Genomic DNA, 17,836 nt, shown 5'->3' with positions numbered 1-17,836 from the left:
TACAATATTCAAAGTTATATATTCATAATTGGTCTATTGGTGCTTTCACAAAAAATTTACCTTTCATACTATCATTCATCTTTATAGCTTCCAAGCCTCTGTCAACATGTGAAGATTCTTGGTTTTCTGCCGAATATAATTGGTTGAAGTAGACGGCCAATCATTTATCGCCAATCACCTGACAGTACGTGGTTATCAGCTTTGATAAGCCGAGGCTCCGTCGCGTCAGAAGTCAAAAAATGGAACTCGAATCTGTCAACATCGTAGATGTTTAAATGAGTGCGCTTTCAGTATATCAATTATAGACCCGCTAATACAAAATGACGGAGGCTCCTGCTGTGCTACGACCGAGAATATCTAAATCCTGCGACGAATGCAAAGCCCGCAAAGTCCGCTGCATACGTAAGTATTCTTGTGCAATACTTCGGCTCTCATGCTCGGTCTTCGTTATTTGAACTAACGACTAGTCTAGGTGCTCGCCCAGATACTTTGAAGTGTAATAATTGCCTTGTTAGTTATATTCCTTGTGTCTTGCGTCTATCTCCTACGTTATCTAGTTCTGGAATTGATATGGTTGCATGCAGAGACGAGACCAGACATGCCATTTCAGCCAGACGAAGCGGAAACTGAAAGTCAAAGACTCAGAAGAGCCTTCTTCTAGGCCAAGTATGTTGTTTTGAGCCGGATAGATCTGATATATTTCGTGCCTGATGCTGACGAGTCGGTGCGACAGCTTCATTGCCTCCCACACACTCGCCACTTGAGGCAGAACAACATGGTGCACCACGAAAACCGAAATCTTCACCCTCGAAGTTCTATATCGATCGGCTTTTGGAAAGCCGTGATACTCACGGGATTGGTGAGCTGAAATTCGAATCATGCATCATCAAGGTGAGTAAAGCTTTTCTGGTACCTAGGTAGTCCCGAGGAAATCCACTAAAATACCATATACAGGCAGGAGAGAGTTTCGGTAAATTATTATTCATTCGAACTCTAGATAACTTTATCTGACTCCATCTTTGCAGCGACCAGCTCCAGTCTTGCATTTTTCTCCGAAAGCAGAATTCGTTCTTTGACTGGACGCATCGGACATGACAGGCTGCGAGAACTCATCGAAACCATTGGTTCAGTAATCAATGCCAGATTGAACCGTAAAGACGAGGATACAAAAACCATGTTTCGCTTTTCTCCGATCACTTTCAAGGGACCCTCTACGCCAGTGGAGGTGGCTCCGGAGGCTGCGAGGGTATATATTGAAGGTACGCATTATTTCATCCTGGTACAGCCATTTGATCATTCCGAAGTTGAACTACTCTGACAATTGAACAGCATATTTTAAGCATGTCCATCCAATCCATCCTTTCCTTGATCGCGCAGAATTCGAGCAGAAGGCCTTGAGTTATGATTTGCTCCATCATTTGTCTTCAAATGCCGCTTTTTCAGCTCTTTATCATACAGTTCTTGCTATGGGAGCCCAATATACAGAAGGTGGATCTTTTGAGGCCGGTCAAGGCAAGCCCTGGAAATTGTACCAAGTTGCCTTGGGGCTGTTTTCGGATATTCTGCTACCCAGAGAATCTCTGGTAAACCTACAGGTGAGAGAATCTTTCATCCCCATGACATACAGAACAAGTGATGCTTGCTAACAAGGTATAGGCATTAACTGCTATGGTACGATGAGCAACTATCTTAATCTCATTGTCCGATTGCTAACCCTTGGTAGTGCATCTTCGCTCAAAACCTGTCATGCATACAAATAGAGCAGACTTTGATCTCGGAGGCCGCAAGAATGGCCGGAGCTTTAGGTTATAACAGAGCCACCATGAATGATTCAGCGCACAGAAACTTTTGGGTTGTCTACATTCTCGAAAAGACATTTTCATTTTTCAGTAGTGTTAGCTCGGTTGGTGATTCTGATCTCGCAATGTTTTGAACAATTTGACTAAACATGCACTTGGACTTAATAGATTATCAGCGATAGGGATATAGGCTGCCCTATTCCAGAAATACAGGAAGCGGTACACGGAGGTGTCGACTGGTTTTACCTATTTGCTCGCTTTGCTAGGCTGGTATCAGGGGCTTATGATATGCTCTACACAGTCTCTGCTACTACGAAGACCCCCGAAGAGTTCTATGAATCTATAGACATGGTATACCAAGATTTGGAAAAATGGCGGCTTTCGGTCCCAAAAGACCTACGACCTGGGGATCCGTTTCGACCTGAGAGTTGCAACTCTCCATGGACAATTACAGTTTCTTTGAGGGCTCACTTCTTTTATACATCCCTGATAATGTCACTTTGTCGACTCACATTGCATCTTGGCGCTGGGACGGAGTCTCCTCGAATCGAAGAAGCTAAAAAGCGACTCATGTATACAGCACGACACATCATTGAACTCACGCATTACATCGATATGCAACCTCACACTTCGATCTGGTAAGGCATAGTACTAAAAGTTGATATTTCAAAAATATATGTGCAATTATTTACTGATCTTACTTCTAGGATTCTCGGGGTTATGCCACTATCAGCTCTGTTTGTTCTTTTCGACTTCGTCGTTCATAATCCATACCACCCGGAAACTAGCACAAACCTGACATTCTTGGATGTCGTTGGCGCATATTTCACTCGTCTGGAGTTCTCTACTGGCGGTTCGCTCCCGAGTTCTCTGATGGCGGAGTTTGCCCTCATAGCACGCCAATTCATGCGTGACATACAGTTGGGCAACAGAGATCGGAGCGGCAATGCGAATAGTAACTCCCAGTATCAACCACCCACGGAGGAAAAGGACTACTCCGAGCCTATAAAACCTTACAATCAGACGCGGGAGGTAAACCAAGCATTAATCTATCAACCCCCCCAAATGGTGAGTGAGCTTCATACGTTGACGTTGATTATCATCTGACACCATCCCTTTAGCCGCGAGTGGAGCATATGCCAGCAACAGCACATCAAGTTATGAATGGGGCCTCTATGGCTTATGTGGACCAGCTATTCTACCCCACCGACGATCTACAACCGTTTATGACAAGCGAGCTGGGTTCAGGGTTTGATATGACGGGTTTGTTCGATACCATGCTGCCTAATTTCCAATTGTAACCCTTAAGCGAGGAACACTGTACATTATACGTATTACGATTTACGCCTGCTATACAACCTTTAGCATAATGATACCGATTTAATCTAATTTCATTTTATACTTGTGTTATCAAATTCGTCGAGAAGATCTTGGAAAGGCAGGTCTGTACAACTTATATACATATGTTACTGAGTCATAAAACTAACAATTCATATTCAGAACATGCTAGTTTGAGGCACTGTCGCATCCCTGACCAACAGTACAGACTATCTGCATATCCTCCATTGCCACACTCTCTCCAATCCAGAATTTTACCCCTTCTCCATTAACCGGTGCTTTCCAATCCTGCACAACAACATCCCACACACTTAGGTCCTTCCTGGTCACCGGCAACGATAACGTTACCGACTCACCAGGCGCCAATATTGCCGTCTTCTCAAATTGTCGCAACTGTCTCGGAGGAAGATCTACGCCTAGAGTATCTGCGGGCAACTCGACGTACAACTGCGCTACAGCGCGACCAGGTTTTGCTCCGGTATTGGTAACCTTCACACTGACCGTGAAGGCAGTATCCCAAAGGGCCGGGTTACCTCCCTGTGCTCCACCGGCACGCGGTGCCGGTTGTGGCGTTGTTTTATAACCTGTTGGATAGGGGTATCGAGCCATCGAGGTAGCTGCCGTTGGATTATCGAGATAGGGGTACAAATACCGCCAAATACGATTAAAGCCAGCTGGCCATGCAACTTCCGATGCTGGTGGAATGGTTGTTGCATACGTTGGCGTGGGACCCTTTGTTGGCCTAGCGGGAGGGTATTGAGTCAACGAAGTACCCGTTGTAAGTGTTGCATCGGAGAATTTGAAAGTTGTGTATGATAGACCATATCCGAATGGGAATCTTGGAGTAATACCAGCCTGCAAGAAGTGTCGATAATCGATATAAATACGCTCCGTGAACTGGTCTTGGATTTGGCCGAACCATTTGTCGATGAGGCCGACGCTTGCCGGATACTCAGATTCGTTATGAGGAATAGTGTATGGCAAATGGCCGCTAGGACTGTAATCGCCGAAGAGCACATCTGTTAGAGAATTTCCTGCCTCTTGCCCTGGCAGATGCGCAACGAGGACCGCCTTGACAGAGGGTAGATCAATCCATTTTTCCATCAGGATCGGGCCAACCGTGTGGACAACGACAATGACTGTGCTGTATTTAGCGGCCACCTTGACCACCAGATCGTCACCGCCATGCCAGGCATTGAGGCCAGCAGCCGTCCTGTCACCGGGATTGCTTTCAACGGTGATATAATTCTCACCCGAATTCGCATTGATGAACACAATTGCAATATCACTAGCCGATGCGGTAACAGATGGGAAAGTATCGGAAAGATGGAACTGAGCATTTGATGAGATGTTTTGAATCGCCTGTTGCGGCGTAACGACATAGGGCAGTCTGGCACTTCCACTTCCCCAACCCATTGTCAATATACCATTATCGCAGCCCATGTCGGAGCAAGAGTTCAAACCATTGGTGTTTGGACCTGCATCTGTGCCGAACACAACCAACGAGGCACTGGTACTAAGAGGTAGCGTCTGGTTTGTGTTCTTCAATAAAGTGATGGCATCACGAGCGACTTCTCGGGCGACGATGCTGTGGTTTCCTTGTACGTTGACGAATTGATTGACGACACCAGATGGGGAGAAGAGAGCGCCGGGGTACAAGGGACCTGTAGCATCTTGTGTATTTGTTGAGAAGTTTGGTAATGGGAAATCCTTATCTTGGCCCATTTGGAACCATGTTGCTACGATTCGTGTGACCTGCGAAGAGTTAACTTCTCGTCATCTTATTGTCCGTAGCCATTGATAGATCTATCATTCCTTACCATATCATTCAATCTTTCAAGTGGCACAGTGCCATTCAGAATTGCTCTTGACAGCTCTGAATTCCAATAACTATCTCCTAAGAGTGGAACTGTGCCGTCTCCTGGCATAGCCATATCCAATCCAGCCAATGCCGATGAGACACCGCCGAATTGAGCGTACCAGTCAGATACGACAAACCCCTGGAAGCCGAGTTCGTCTTTCAGAATGCCGTTGAGGAGCTGGCTGTTTTGTGTACATAATGATCCATTCACCTATGCATGCATCATTCATTAGTCCAGAAACATTTCTTTCCTAAAATGCGCGGAGCTTACATGGTTATACGCGGCCATAATCGAACCCACACCAGCTCTCACACCTTCAGCAAACGGCCAGAGATAAATCTCATGCAATGACCGATCATCAATGTCCGATGAGTAACCCGTTTGCAGAATAGTCGTCATCCGATACATTTCCTGCTCATTCAATATATAATGTTTGAGCGTCGCAATCACCCCGGTACTCTGCATACCCTGAATCGTCTGCGCACCAGCAATCGCTTGCAATGACGGATCAGCTCCAAATCCTTCCCAGTTCCTACCACCTCTGGGCTTGCGACCAATAGGGCCAACGACGGGGCCCATTTGGACATTAATTCCTTTACCGCGCGCTTCCTCGCCTAAAGCGACGCCTCGAGCGTACATCAAATCTTTATCCCATGTTGCGCCGGTCGTTACGCCTGCCGGAAAGGCTGTGTTGTGGTCTGTATTTCGGATGCCCAGTGGTCCGTCCTGAAGGCATATTTGCGGAATTCCGAATCGTAAAGCGCTACCCGTTTGGCCTACGCATGGTCCCATAAAGTAGCCTGTACCAGAAGTGATGTTGACTTTCTCGGCCAGTGTCATGTTGCTGACAACCTGTTGCGCTTTTGCGTACGCAGCCGACCAGCTGGAGTCCCAGCCGCCATTTGGAGTAGGATAGTAATCCGGTGTTGTATAGTTTGTTGGAAGACTGTCGCGTTTTACGTTGTCGTAGTGGTGGTTAGCATTGGAGCGGTGCGATGATGCGGCGGTGCAATGCCCAAGGAGGAGAAACCCTAGGAGGGATGATATTATTCCTCCCGCCATCGTGAAAGCAGACAATACCCGGACCGTGTCAGATCTTCTGCTACATAGACTGCAGAAGATTGGATATTTGCATCCTTGGGAAGAATGAGGAGTAAATAAATACGACGTACTACGTAAATAAAAGTTCGAGAGCCCACAGAGATCGTCAGGGAGCCGGCAATTGTTTCTCGTTTGGACCAACCCAATAATGCATCAAATCCAACTATAACACATAATACACTACATAGATGAGAGTCAGGGATAAACCTACTTTCACATGGGGCAAATCCCTAGCCCGTCCATGAGCCAATCGGTCCTTTTCCTATTTAAGACTGATGTTATCTACTTAACCTTCTTAACACTTGACCTCTATTGAGCTAGACTTCTTAGCACTTGACCTTCCTTGAGCTAAAATTCTTAGCACTTGACCATTTCTTGAGCTATCCAGCTGGGCAAACTATTATTTCCCGGTTTGGACGAAGGTTAGGGGCGGGGTCAAATGATGGTGCCTCGGTAACATTATCCTCCTTGTTTACGACGGACTACATACAAAGTTAAGTTAGTAACTAAATGGCCGCTAGCCACTTAGTTAATACTATGTCCAAACTTCTTATTTTGCCCGAAATGGACTTTGTATGTGAATCTCCATAATAATTTGTAAACTCCACATTATATCCACACATGAATTTTAATTGATTCACATCCTCAGCCGCCCTATGCACAGCCTTTATCATCTCCATCGTATCGCTTCATTATATCGCTTCACTGAATCCAAGCTAGATGGATATCAAGCTGGCCATCAGGTGGGGAACTTAGTCGCATCGATTCATACAAGTTAGGGTAGCAAATAGCTATTAATCCAACCCTAGGTTGTATCAACCTAGCCATGGGTTATATTTCATAACCATACTATATAACTTACTCCCTAGTTTTAACCCTCCTTGGACTGGCTGTTAGGCTGGTTATTACGTGGAGATTAAGATCTCTCTTCGGTCATATGTAAGTATTCTGAAAATCTCGTATTAGATGTGTATGCGGTTTCACAACTTAGTATTTTTAATTTAAGTTGAAAATCCAGGATTTAGCCTGCCGCACTGTGGCTTGATAAGAATGATGAAAATTAACTAGTTAATGATTCCGGATTAATGACGAGACTATACAGGACGAGGTTGTATTCACAAACAGAGTGTGGCGCCTCCATGTGACCTGCTCGGTCACTTGGCCTGTTGAGGAAGTATTTATATTATGCAGAGGATCATGGGTTCTTCAGATAATATAGGGTAGTATTACTACGTTGTTTCGATGTGCTCAGAAATTCAAACATCATTGGCGAGAATGAAATTATTTCCTCAAACTACGGGGATAACCCGATAGTCTAATAAACAACAATACGAACCGACCAGCCCAGGCCGACGGGGAAAGTTCGAGTATCTTAACACCACGTGCACCGATGTTCGAGTCTTTTATGCTCAACCGCGTTAGAATATTTGACTAGAAACCGCAAAAGTCCAATGCCCAGCTTATTCTAACTTGATAAGAAGGCCATGCTCGGTCCCTGGCCTACCTAGGCACATATGTAGTTAATATAGGATCATTTAACATATTCATACATGCATCTAGCCCTATACAAATCTGACGTATTGCCCTCTACATGAACTCTAGTCCCAACACCCATGTTCTCGGTTTCTAAGCAATGAAATCACCTAACATTGAACATTCTCCAGTAGAACTACCTCCCACGCAACGTGTTCCCGTGCAATCAAACAAGTGCTCGGTGGCTAGCGATCCATTGGCCAGCTTCAGATTAATTCCAGCGAGAGGTACCTGGAATCTAATTAGTACGGATAGCATGTAGGGTATTATAGAACTTGATTTTTCAACTTTAATCCGTTCAATAAACTCGTATTCGCTTGTATACTGCCGAAGGCTTCCTATAGCGTGGTATCCGCTCCGTCTCTGTGGACTACGTGATATTGGTGAGATCTGATACTCAAAAGCTCCATCTCATCACTTATAGCTAGTGACTTGACTACAGATAAGGCACCCCAACAGAAAATATAGATCAGCGACTTGTTATGATTAGTTTTGGCAGGAGCATCATCCGCTGTGTAGTTGCTCCAGCCTTGACAATACGGTAATATGCAGATCATAGACTGCCTCAGTTCGATGTTTGTAGGATTAAATTCTGAAGCTTCAGCTGCAGAAGTACGGGCGAATGGTTACAAACTCTAGATATCAAATACCGATTGCCGTATAAGGAGACCATGAGTCTTGATTAATTATATTTCAATACGCGATCGAACTTCAATGCAAGAGGAGCTATTTGATACATTGTGAGAATACTGAGCTTCGCTTGTTTAGCGGTATCATCCACAGTAGATCCAGTTTCTTTGTTGTGGTTAATCATAAACAGCATACATTCAAGTCAATTTTAATTCAATCCTTGGTAAAGAATTGATTCTCCGGTCTGGGTAGGCCAAAGTGTTCACGCAACGTTGAGCCTGTATAATCTTGACGGAAAAGGCCTCTTCGTTGCAGTTCCGGAATCAATTTGTCGGTCACCTCTTCCAATCCCTGAGGCAAGAATGGAAATGTGCATGTAAAGCCATCTGAGGCATCCTCTTTGAGCCACTTTTCCATCTCCTCGGCTATCTCGCTTGGTGAGCCCAAGAACGCTAACCCAGAGTATCCTCCATATCGTTGAGCAAGCTGACGTATCGTAAGACCCTCTGTCTTGGCCAGTAGTTCAACACCATCTCTGCCCGTCTTGCTTCCATTTGTCTCTGGGAGATCGTCTGGCAGAGGGCCATCTGGGTCAAGATGACTGACATCAACTCCCAGGGCCACCGACAAGGATGAAATTGCACTATCATAATGTACGAGGCTATCCAAATTGAGCCTCTTCTCCTGGGCGTCCTGCTTGCTCTCTCCAACAATGATCAGTGCTGCGGGTAAGATTTTCAAATGTTCTCGTTTTCGTCCGACTTTTTCCACCCGTCCCTTAATATCCGCGTAAAGAGCCTTTGCGGCTTCAATATCTTTAGGGCTGCAAAACACAACCTCTGCCGTTTCTGCTGCAAGTTGTCGTCCAGGCTCACTTTGCCCAGCCTGCACAATAACCGGCCATCCCTGAGGTGGTCTAGCAATATTCAATGGCCCGCGTACTTTCAACTCATCTCCAGAATGGTCCAGTACGTGCAGCTTCTCTGGATCAAAATATTGGCCCGTCTCCACATTACGAGTAAAAGCATCATCCGCAAAACTATCCCACAGTCCAGTCACAACATCATAAAACTCACGGGCACGCTTATATCTATCGCTATGAGCCATATGCTCGTCGAATCCAAAATTCTTGCTCGATTCCGGATTTCCCGTTGTCACGATATTCCACGCCGCTCGCCCACCACTCAAATGGTCCAGACTGGCAAACCGTCGGGCAACATGGTACGGAGCATCGTAGGTCGTGCTCGCCGTCGCAGCAAGGCCAATCCTTTCCGTCACCGCGGACAGAGCTGATAGTAGCGTAAACGGTTCGAATGAGGTAACCGTATGGCTACGTTTGAGGGCTTCAATCGGCATGTTCAACACAGCCAGATGATCGGCCATGAAAAAGGCATCGAATTTAGCGGCTTCTAGTTTCTGTGCAAACTGGGTGAGGTGTTTGAAGTTGAAGTTGGCGTCTGGGTATGAACCGGGGTAACGCCATGCCCCTGTGTGTAGTGAGACTGGTCGCATAAACGCCGTCAGGTGAAGTTGGCGGTTCGGCTTGGAATCTGCCATTTTGGGGTTGAATTGGTGATACAGTCGAATATTTCTTGTTTCAGATATTATAGGATAGTTATCAAGCTCATCGTGATGATGTTTTTATATCCAACAGAAAATGCATTTATAATCGTATCGATATCTACCAGATTTATAAGCTGGAAATATGGCGTGCTTGGAGTAGCATATATACGTGAGCAGCAACCAGTAATGTTGCGAGATGGACTCTATCTTTCTAGAGCTGTATACTAATCAGTAACATGGTATAATATGTAATATTAATAACTTCATATCTAGTACTTTCATAGATGTCTTGTGAAGCTTTTCGTTTTTCCCGCATCGTTCGCTAAAATGGGCATTAAGACCCTAAATACGCAGATGCATCCATGGATAGCTAATTAGCGGCTAGACCATAGGTATTGCTTTTTCTGAAGCGGGGTACTTGTGTAACTCGACTTGAGAGGTAAGATTTAATCACGAATTTGCAATCATCGCGAATGTGGAATAAATACCTAGATATCTGCAGACAGCTGCATTTACCTCGCAACACAATTCGCCTTTTAAGAAACAGATATTCCGCCACATGCAGGCAGAGCCATGGAGGCTCAACCGAGTGAACTTACGCTGAAACCTACAATAAATTGCCAGAAAGGAAGCTGTCCTCATCAGAACCGTTCACCAGATGAATGGGCTTCGCTTAACCTCTTTTGGTGTTCCCGCTGCACGAGAATCTGGTGTGACACATGTTGGAACAACGTTGACGCGCATGGGGCGATAGAGGAAAGGCGAACAGGCTGGCTACGCAGAATGGAAGACCATGATAAGTGGAAGGTTCCTCTGCAAGATGACCCATTGAAGAAATTGCTAGTCAAGCACCAGAATGAAAGGCGTTCGTTGCATCTTACACAACAGCTACATGTCCACAGCCTGCGTGCTGAACTTCTCAATAACCACCAGCTGGAGGAGAGTAGCAGAGGCTTAGGTGAGCCCTCATTGGCGGAGCGACAGGAGCAGGATTACCAAGGTCAATTGATGCGACTTGAGCAGGAAAACAAACGGCGCTTGATGAGGGCTCGACAGGAAATGGAAGAAAGTCGAGAATGATTATCCCACATACAGTCCCACATCAAGCCTCTTTCACATTTGTATGTATTCGAAGGATGGCCCTGGTGCCATTAAAGACGGTTTTAAATGTCCTAAATAGAAATCGACTAGCCTAGATGAATCGGTTTGCGTGCACAATCCGAGTTTGGCTTGCCTGTTCAGTGACGAATATTGTTTAGTATGTAGCCTCAAACCGAGCCAATATTACTATCGAGTTAGACGAGCCAAAGGGAAGGAAGAAAGTCAAAGTATGAGAGCTCTATGGTCTTGAAACTATTTGCACAATCTTCGTATCAATCTGGACCTGGCTTTGTAGGAGACACCTGGATAGGGCAGTCCGGATTGATTGGTGGAAACAGCAAGACCAAGGCTTATGGGGGCACTATGGTCGGGCATAGATGAAGCACCAGCGAGTGACTCTCTTTATTTATATAGGTAATAACTGAGCAATAAATGATTGGCAACAATCATTAACTGACTTCCTAATGTCCTAGGGTTTGGGGTTACTGTTGACGCTCAGCTTGTGATTGGTCCGCTATGAATTTATCATCCCACCCCGACTCTGGCAGTATGGAGCTATTGGTCCCTATATGAGCCATTCATTCACTTCCTTCAATCACATACGACCATAGGGTGTGGAAAACAGGGCTTCCCGTCCGCTCAGCCGTACTTAAGCCACACGCCGGCTGGTTAGTAGTTGGGTGGGTGACCACCAGCGAATCCCAGCTGTTGTATGTATACTTCCCTTCTTATTTTTGCCTTCACAAGCCATTCTTCCAGCCTCCTCCACTTTACCCTATTCTCCTAGCGCCCCATTTTACTGCACTGTACGTCGGGTGGTGCCTAATCGGGTAATCATGAGGGAGCTCCCATCAGCTTCTTCACCGTCCGGCAGAATACCGATCGCCTCATTAGCTGACTGTCACTCGCCGCCTAGGGCCTCGTGCCCTAACTACAGTAGAAGGTCTTCAAGATTTCTTAAAGATATCTACAATAGGTGCTTTACATTATACAGAGATCTTAGAAATCATAGACCCCAATCACAACGCATCTTATTGTATATGATAAATATAAGGTGCAAGAACTATGCGAGCTACAAAAGAAATTATTTCAAGCATCTTACATAGTATAACTCCGTGTTGAGATTGAAATCAAGAATTACTAGTACACTCTGATTGGTCCAGAAGGTTGCAGGTATACTACCAGTAGTTCTATACAACGCAATGGGTGGTTATAAATCCAAACTTTTAGACCAATCGAAGCCTACCACTTTTGTATGGGGGTATACTTAGAAATAAGTTAATCAATCTGCAGAGGCTTCGTACTTACGGAGTAGAAAGACTGTAAGGGATAAATTGAGTAATATGATTCGCTCCCTGGCCAGGACCAGCATGATGACAGCACAGAAAATAATCGGGCCTAGCGCCTGGACGGTGTTACGGACAGCATCCCAACAAACACCGTCCAGCCATTTTCCTATACTATCAGCTTCTTTCCATAGATGACCAGGTCCTCAACCTTCGGACAACTCAATCATGCATTCCAACCGCACTGAAAAACCAAGGATTGCTGTAAAAAGCCACTATATCCGAGGATTTGTCAGGGAAAGATGACCCCAAAGTTGCCAGGCTGCAATATCTTCAGAAGAAAAAATGAAAAGCTTAACATATTGCATATCCGTTCTGATATAGCGCTGTCTTCAATGAGTCGACAGGGCAGTCACGGTTTGATTCAGAATATGGGGCATGAAGGGCAGTCTCGACAGTTTGGTATGAACGAACAACAGGTCGGTAATCAGCACGCGACACGACCCCAGATGCCTCGGATACCTTAAAATCTACCTCCGGATCTTCAGGAGCGTTTGGCTTGGAAGACTCCAGAACAGGTGAATACTCTTGGAGCCATGCTCACCAGTGCCAACCCTCAGAGGCCTATGCAACCACTTCAAAATGCTCAGGTCCAACGGCACATCGCTGTAGCCCTACAAAGCCAGGGCCGTTTACCGGATGGCGTGCGGAAGTCACCATCCCAGACCGAGCCGGGAAAGTCTTGCAGATGCACGTCAACTCGTGCTGTCTTTTCTTTATGCGATTTATTGACTACACTATCATACTAAACTGACCGCTCTGGTTTTAGGATTACATCCCTTCGACTCATACAGCCTCGAATCGAAATACAGAACGTACTCCAGAACGCCTTGCAATATGAGGAAAAGGCTTTTCGTGAAGCTAACCAGCGAGTAAGACTTCATAGCAACAGCTTGTTCTATTAGAGACGCTGTTTATGGTTTAGACATATTCAGGATGCTAATGATTTTTCGGTCGTAACTTGATAGTACGAATACGAGAAAGAGTGTGCCAGTAAACTCCACGCTATTAAAGAACGGGGATTGCGACAACAAGCCGCGTACAGCTAAGGCGGGTTAATGCAGCACGGCGGTGCCAATGGGAGTATGGACCCATCCTAGGAGATCGATGCAGGAAATCGACACTTTCCTCCCAGACATGGCTATCAGGGTTGGGAGGGCATTCTCGACGCCTTTCTTCTCATCATTATCCTGTAAGCCACAACCTTGGAACGCTTTGACCCTAGAAAGCATAAGGGCTAACACAAACAACTACGTACTTTGTTTCCCGCTAACATTTAAGGCGCTCACTGTCAGGTTCCTCAGCGGCATATATTGCCTCGACGAACCGGCTTTGAGCCCACTTAGTGATGCCGCTTCTTCGACGTATTGATTCATGGGAATAGACCCCGTCGTGTGCAGGAACCTGGTAGGCAGCGTATTTAAATTACATACAGAACTCCGTCCTGTACCCCTAATACCTAGTGGGATATGTTTCATCTGACCCCTGCACTAAGGTTATGTATTCATTGTTACTTCTAATCTTAGTGTACAACATTCATAGCCTGCTAAGATGCTGATCGCAAAAAATTGGGCGGTTTCGGGTTGCATTTTGTGCGAACTGATCTCAGCCTCACTCAAATATCTTTGGCTTCCTCATTGTCTGCTCTCCCGGATAGTAAGCCCCTGCGCTTACAATAGCCGGTCCGTACTCTTCTAATTCATCAATCACTGGATTGCTCTCCAGCCACTCGTCGACATATTCCCAAGTCTCTTCATCCTCTATTTCCACACATTCATGAAAATACATATTCGCCAAGGACAAATTGGTGCAAGTCGAAAATGCGTCGTCGGCACTCTGTCTGGCATAGGCGTAGCCGAGTCGCACTTCTGCATAAGCATTGCATGATTCATCGTCATTAAATTCAACACGTATCGGCTCATCCGATGCAATCAGGAGTGCCCGCGAGGGATCAATTTTCCCTCGCTTCAATGACTGGACCTGGCTCATTGCGGATCGGGCTATCTTTAAGGTCGTTGAGTCCACGGCCATAAAGTAACTTGGGGATTCAGTCGACTCGTTGAACCATTGCATCAAACTTCCTATATCCGGAGACTCGAGCTTCTTTGAGACATTGTACAGACACCATTCATCCGCCGTTTCCGCTTCCCTCATAATGTAGGATCGAATCAACCGCAGATCGGCGTCAGTCATAGGTGATAAGACGAAAATAGGATGATAGAGGCCCATCACCAATTTGTCGGGGTTTGGCACGATTTCCGCATAGTTTCCTAACATGGCAACTTGATTATTGTATAACCTGGTACTGGCTCTGGAGCTGTTCCACGAGTCACCATTTTTGCCATCTGGCCAGGGATTCCACATCATATGCCAGAAGTCCGCTGCAAGCCTGGGTTCCTTCAAATCGCGCAAATCAATAAACTGTTCTTTCAAGTCGTCAATCACACCCTGGTAAAATTTGCAGATATATTTTTGTGCTCGAAGGATTTGGTAGGATCCGTCACATTTTCGATCAATGAATAGCGCATAAATCTCATCACAGCCAGCGTGAATGTCTAGCTCAAGTTGTGAAAATAGGCGATACAAATCTTCCCGAGAGCATGGATTTTCTTCGTCTGGCCAATTGTAGATGACGACGTCGGATATCTGCTCCGACATCGTAACTGTAGCTTTGAGGCGCGTAGTTTCGTCTTCTGAGAGATATACAAGAGAAATCAAGGTAAGTGTCAACGGTTCTATCTTGAGGTGCCTGGGTAGATGAGCGGGCAATGCGTAAACCGGCACATGGCTTTGCTGGGCTGCTGGCTCTAACGGATCTGCTTGTGTTTGCTCAATGCTAATTATTGCACTTGGTGATACAAGCTCAGAAAATGGGATCTCTCGTGACATCAGGGACTGTGCGATCAAATTCACCCGCCCCAGGGGAACACGAGCAACCCTCGAATCCGGGTCACCAACAGACTGCACAACTATGGCTGTGTCCGTTCTCATTGACTCCTCATCGATGAAAACGCTCCCGCGAATGTCGAATATGGAGGATAATGGTGGTGTCTGGCTATGAATCCAGGGTACGGGCACTACAGGCCACAATTCACCATCGGGCCGCTCGGTCCATGATTCATCGATAACGACTATCTTTTTGCAGACTTCACCTATCTCACTCTCATCAAGCGGGCAAAGAAAGAATACTGCAAGTGCTTTCTTCTCATCGATCCGGTACTCAATGGCCTGGGGCAATTGCCATTTTGGGATGTCCCGTCCCACTGCCATTATGTTTTAAACGCACTAGGTAGGAAATCCGCGGGATATTTCACCTAGAGCTAGAAAAGAATTCAAGAGTGCATGCCTAGGCAATCATCGTGGGTAAGGGAAGAAGCGGCTCTATATATGTGACTTGCCAGCACTGAAGCTCTAGGTGGGCTGAGGAGTTACTAATTTCACCGGAATAAATTAGTTTCCTGATGGATGGATTAATTTTAGCCCTCGGAAACTGCGAGAATTATTTATAGTAGCAATAGACTGGGGCATTTACGCCACTCTCCGCCTATCAATATAGACTATTATTTTGCCTTTACCCAACACATACGACCATAGGGTGTGGAAAACAGGGCTTCCCGTCCGCTCAGCCGTACTTAAGCCACACGCCGGCTGGTTAGTAGTTGGGTGGGTGACCACCAGCGAATCCCAGCTGTTGTATGTTGTATTCTCTTTTCTTTTTTTCGCTATTTTTGCCTTCTCAGGCTATTCTTTCCATTGCTGCTTTAATCCAGCCTGCGCCTGGAATTGTTGACATACCAGCCCCTTGACTGTTTTGTGGTCGGCTTCTTTACCAACACTTGGTAATTGAAAAATCCTTTGATACGACTGCTGGCTAGCATTCCACAACGCCAAATCAACTTTTTGAAAGAAAGCGGCCTTTTCTTTATAAAAAGTCAACATATTGCTCTGTACATTATTTCCATTATTCAAAATGTTGGTCTTGGTGTCAGTCCGTTCTCATGGCCTCACTCTTTCTCTCCATAGACCTGTCGTTAGGGTTACTAATGGTAATCTTCTCGACGCTAACGGATTTTTATCCTCAACCACGACTTTCATAACTCATACAAACTTTTGTTTTCTGTCATCGCGTTTCTAGATCCATACCATGAATACTCATCTAGGAGCTTCATCCAATTAGCCAATAATGAGATTAAGACAATGCATACATCATTTCCGAGCGATACACACTTCGACGCCATTGCGGAGGTCCTCTGTCGTCCCATTGGCTCATGAGATACATCACGGTGTAAACTCCCTCAACAGTCCTTCACGTGCCAGTCATGATAACAACCCGATAATATTTCTCCATGGATTCCTGGGCTCGAAACGAGAGAATAAAGCAGTTAGCCGGTATACTTAAAACGAAGAACCCCTAACCTAGCCCTTTCTTTAGACTTCGTGGTACTGATTCTTGTGAAGGTTGTTGGCCCGTGATCTGTCGCGACAGGTCTTTGCATTGGTTCGTTGAAATCCTTTGATTCCTGCTTTTCGCGGGCAACCAATTAACGACTATAGGATCTCCGAAATCATGGCGACTCAGCTCACCATCCTGTACACAATTATATGGACATGGCCCTCGACGTCGAGGCTTTTATCAAGACACACGGATTCAGGAGCGTGTCGCTGATAGGTCACTCTATGTAAGAAATCTCCCGCCACAAAAATATATATTTATGCCTTTTTTTGTTTAGTCTAACGCATCGAATCGATTATAGGGGAGCAAAAACTGCATTAGCACTATCCCTCCACGCCCCAGACCTAATCTCAACCGTTGTCGCAATCGACAACTGTCCCATAACCCTGCCCATACCAGCTGACTTTCAGAAATGCATCGATGCGCTTGCAGAGGTAAACAATGTAAGAATCAAAACCCATTCGGAAGGCGAGCGGATACTTGCTCGATACGAAGAGGTTAGTTCCCACCCATCTACTGGATAAATATCGACCATACCATTCCATACCATACCATACAAATTGACACGAAAATTAGTCCGCGGCTGTCCGATTATGGCTTTTGAGTAACTTCATCAAAGATCCACGGCACGCGCCGTATCTGAAGCTGCGTCTGCCATTGGACATTCTGGGAAACGCGCTCGATGCTCTGGGAGATTTTCCTTATAGATTGACAGAATCAAAAGCCGTGAGATTTTCTAAACCGACGTTATTCCTTCGCGCGCACCAGAGCCATTACATCCCGGATGATGCTTTGCCGCTTACGCGATCTTTCTTTCCTAATTCGCGAGTTGTGGATATGGATTGCGGGCATTGGATTGTTCAGGATCGGCCTGAGGAGTTTAGACTAGGTAAGTGTTCTGGACTATCATATTTGGACGCGATTGTTTGCTTGCTGATGGTTGTCTATTTAGTTGTGGTGGATTTTCTGCGTGGTCGGGGTTATAGGTGAAGGGGAACGTTGAATATGTCTATATGTAATAATATCTTGATATCTTTTTATATTCAATAGAATTCGAATACACGTTAAATAAACCCGCAAGCAATATATGTACATAGCACAAACAAGGAC

The 17,836-nt window shown here is 45.6% G+C and overlaps 6 protein-coding genes across 6 annotated transcripts; 3 read left to right on the top strand and 3 right to left on the bottom strand.

The window, feature by feature from the left end:
• Nucleotides 1-320: 320 nt before the first annotated feature.
• Nucleotides 321-3,100, top strand: EYB26_002648 (uncharacterized protein; the record flags this gene model as incomplete). The annotated part of the gene is made up of 12 exons (XM_054261953.1): nt 321-402; nt 473-510; nt 585-666; nt 734-891; nt 955-970; nt 1,026-1,259; nt 1,330-1,595; nt 1,657-1,671; nt 1,724-1,903; nt 1,968-2,437; nt 2,507-2,867; nt 2,921-3,100. 12 exons carry the CDS (start codon nt 321-323, stop codon nt 3,098-3,100), a joined length of 2,082 nt encoding a protein of 693 aa, XP_054117928.1.
• A 205-nt stretch (nt 3,101-3,305) lies between these two features.
• Nucleotides 3,306-6,061, bottom strand: EYB26_002647 (uncharacterized protein; the record flags this gene model as incomplete). Its single annotated transcript, XM_054261952.1, has 3 exons — nt 3,306-4,892; nt 4,958-5,209; nt 5,270-6,061. 3 exons carry the CDS (start codon nt 6,059-6,061, stop codon nt 3,306-3,308), a joined length of 2,631 nt encoding a protein of 876 aa, XP_054117927.1.
• Nucleotides 6,062-8,476: 2,415 nt separating this feature from the next.
• Nucleotides 8,477-9,820, bottom strand: EYB26_002646 (uncharacterized protein; the record flags this gene model as incomplete). Its single annotated transcript, XM_054261951.1, has 1 exon — nt 8,477-9,820. The coding sequence occupies one exon, from the start codon at nt 9,818-9,820 to the stop codon at nt 8,477-8,479; it is 1,344 nt and encodes a 447-aa protein (XP_054117926.1).
• Nucleotides 9,821-10,399: 579 nt separating this feature from the next.
• Nucleotides 10,400-10,906, top strand: EYB26_002645 (uncharacterized protein; the record flags this gene model as incomplete). Its single annotated transcript, XM_054261950.1, has 1 exon — nt 10,400-10,906. One exon carries the CDS (start codon nt 10,400-10,402, stop codon nt 10,904-10,906), a length of 507 nt encoding a protein of 168 aa, XP_054117925.1.
• Nucleotides 10,907-13,884: 2,978 nt separating this feature from the next.
• Nucleotides 13,885-15,543, bottom strand: EYB26_002644 (uncharacterized protein; the record flags this gene model as incomplete). Its single annotated transcript, XM_054261949.1, has 1 exon — nt 13,885-15,543. One exon carries the CDS (start codon nt 15,541-15,543, stop codon nt 13,885-13,887), a length of 1,659 nt encoding a protein of 552 aa, XP_054117924.1.
• Nucleotides 15,544-16,456: 913 nt separating this feature from the next.
• Nucleotides 16,457-17,716, top strand: EYB26_002643 (uncharacterized protein; the record flags this gene model as incomplete). Its single annotated transcript, XM_054261948.1, has 6 exons — nt 16,457-16,662; nt 16,732-16,771; nt 16,828-16,952; nt 17,028-17,223; nt 17,303-17,615; nt 17,679-17,716. 6 exons carry the CDS (start codon nt 16,457-16,459, stop codon nt 17,714-17,716), a joined length of 918 nt encoding a protein of 305 aa, XP_054117923.1.
• Nucleotides 17,717-17,836: the final 120 nt, after the last annotated feature.

The sequence above is a fragment of the Talaromyces marneffei genome, chromosome 2 (genome assembly GCF_009556855.1).
Source record: "Talaromyces marneffei chromosome 2, complete sequence".
In the NCBI taxonomy this organism is placed as follows: Eukaryota; Fungi; Ascomycota; class Eurotiomycetes; order Eurotiales; family Trichocomaceae; genus Talaromyces; species Talaromyces marneffei.
This window is presented reverse-complemented; position numbering and strand designations above follow the sequence as displayed.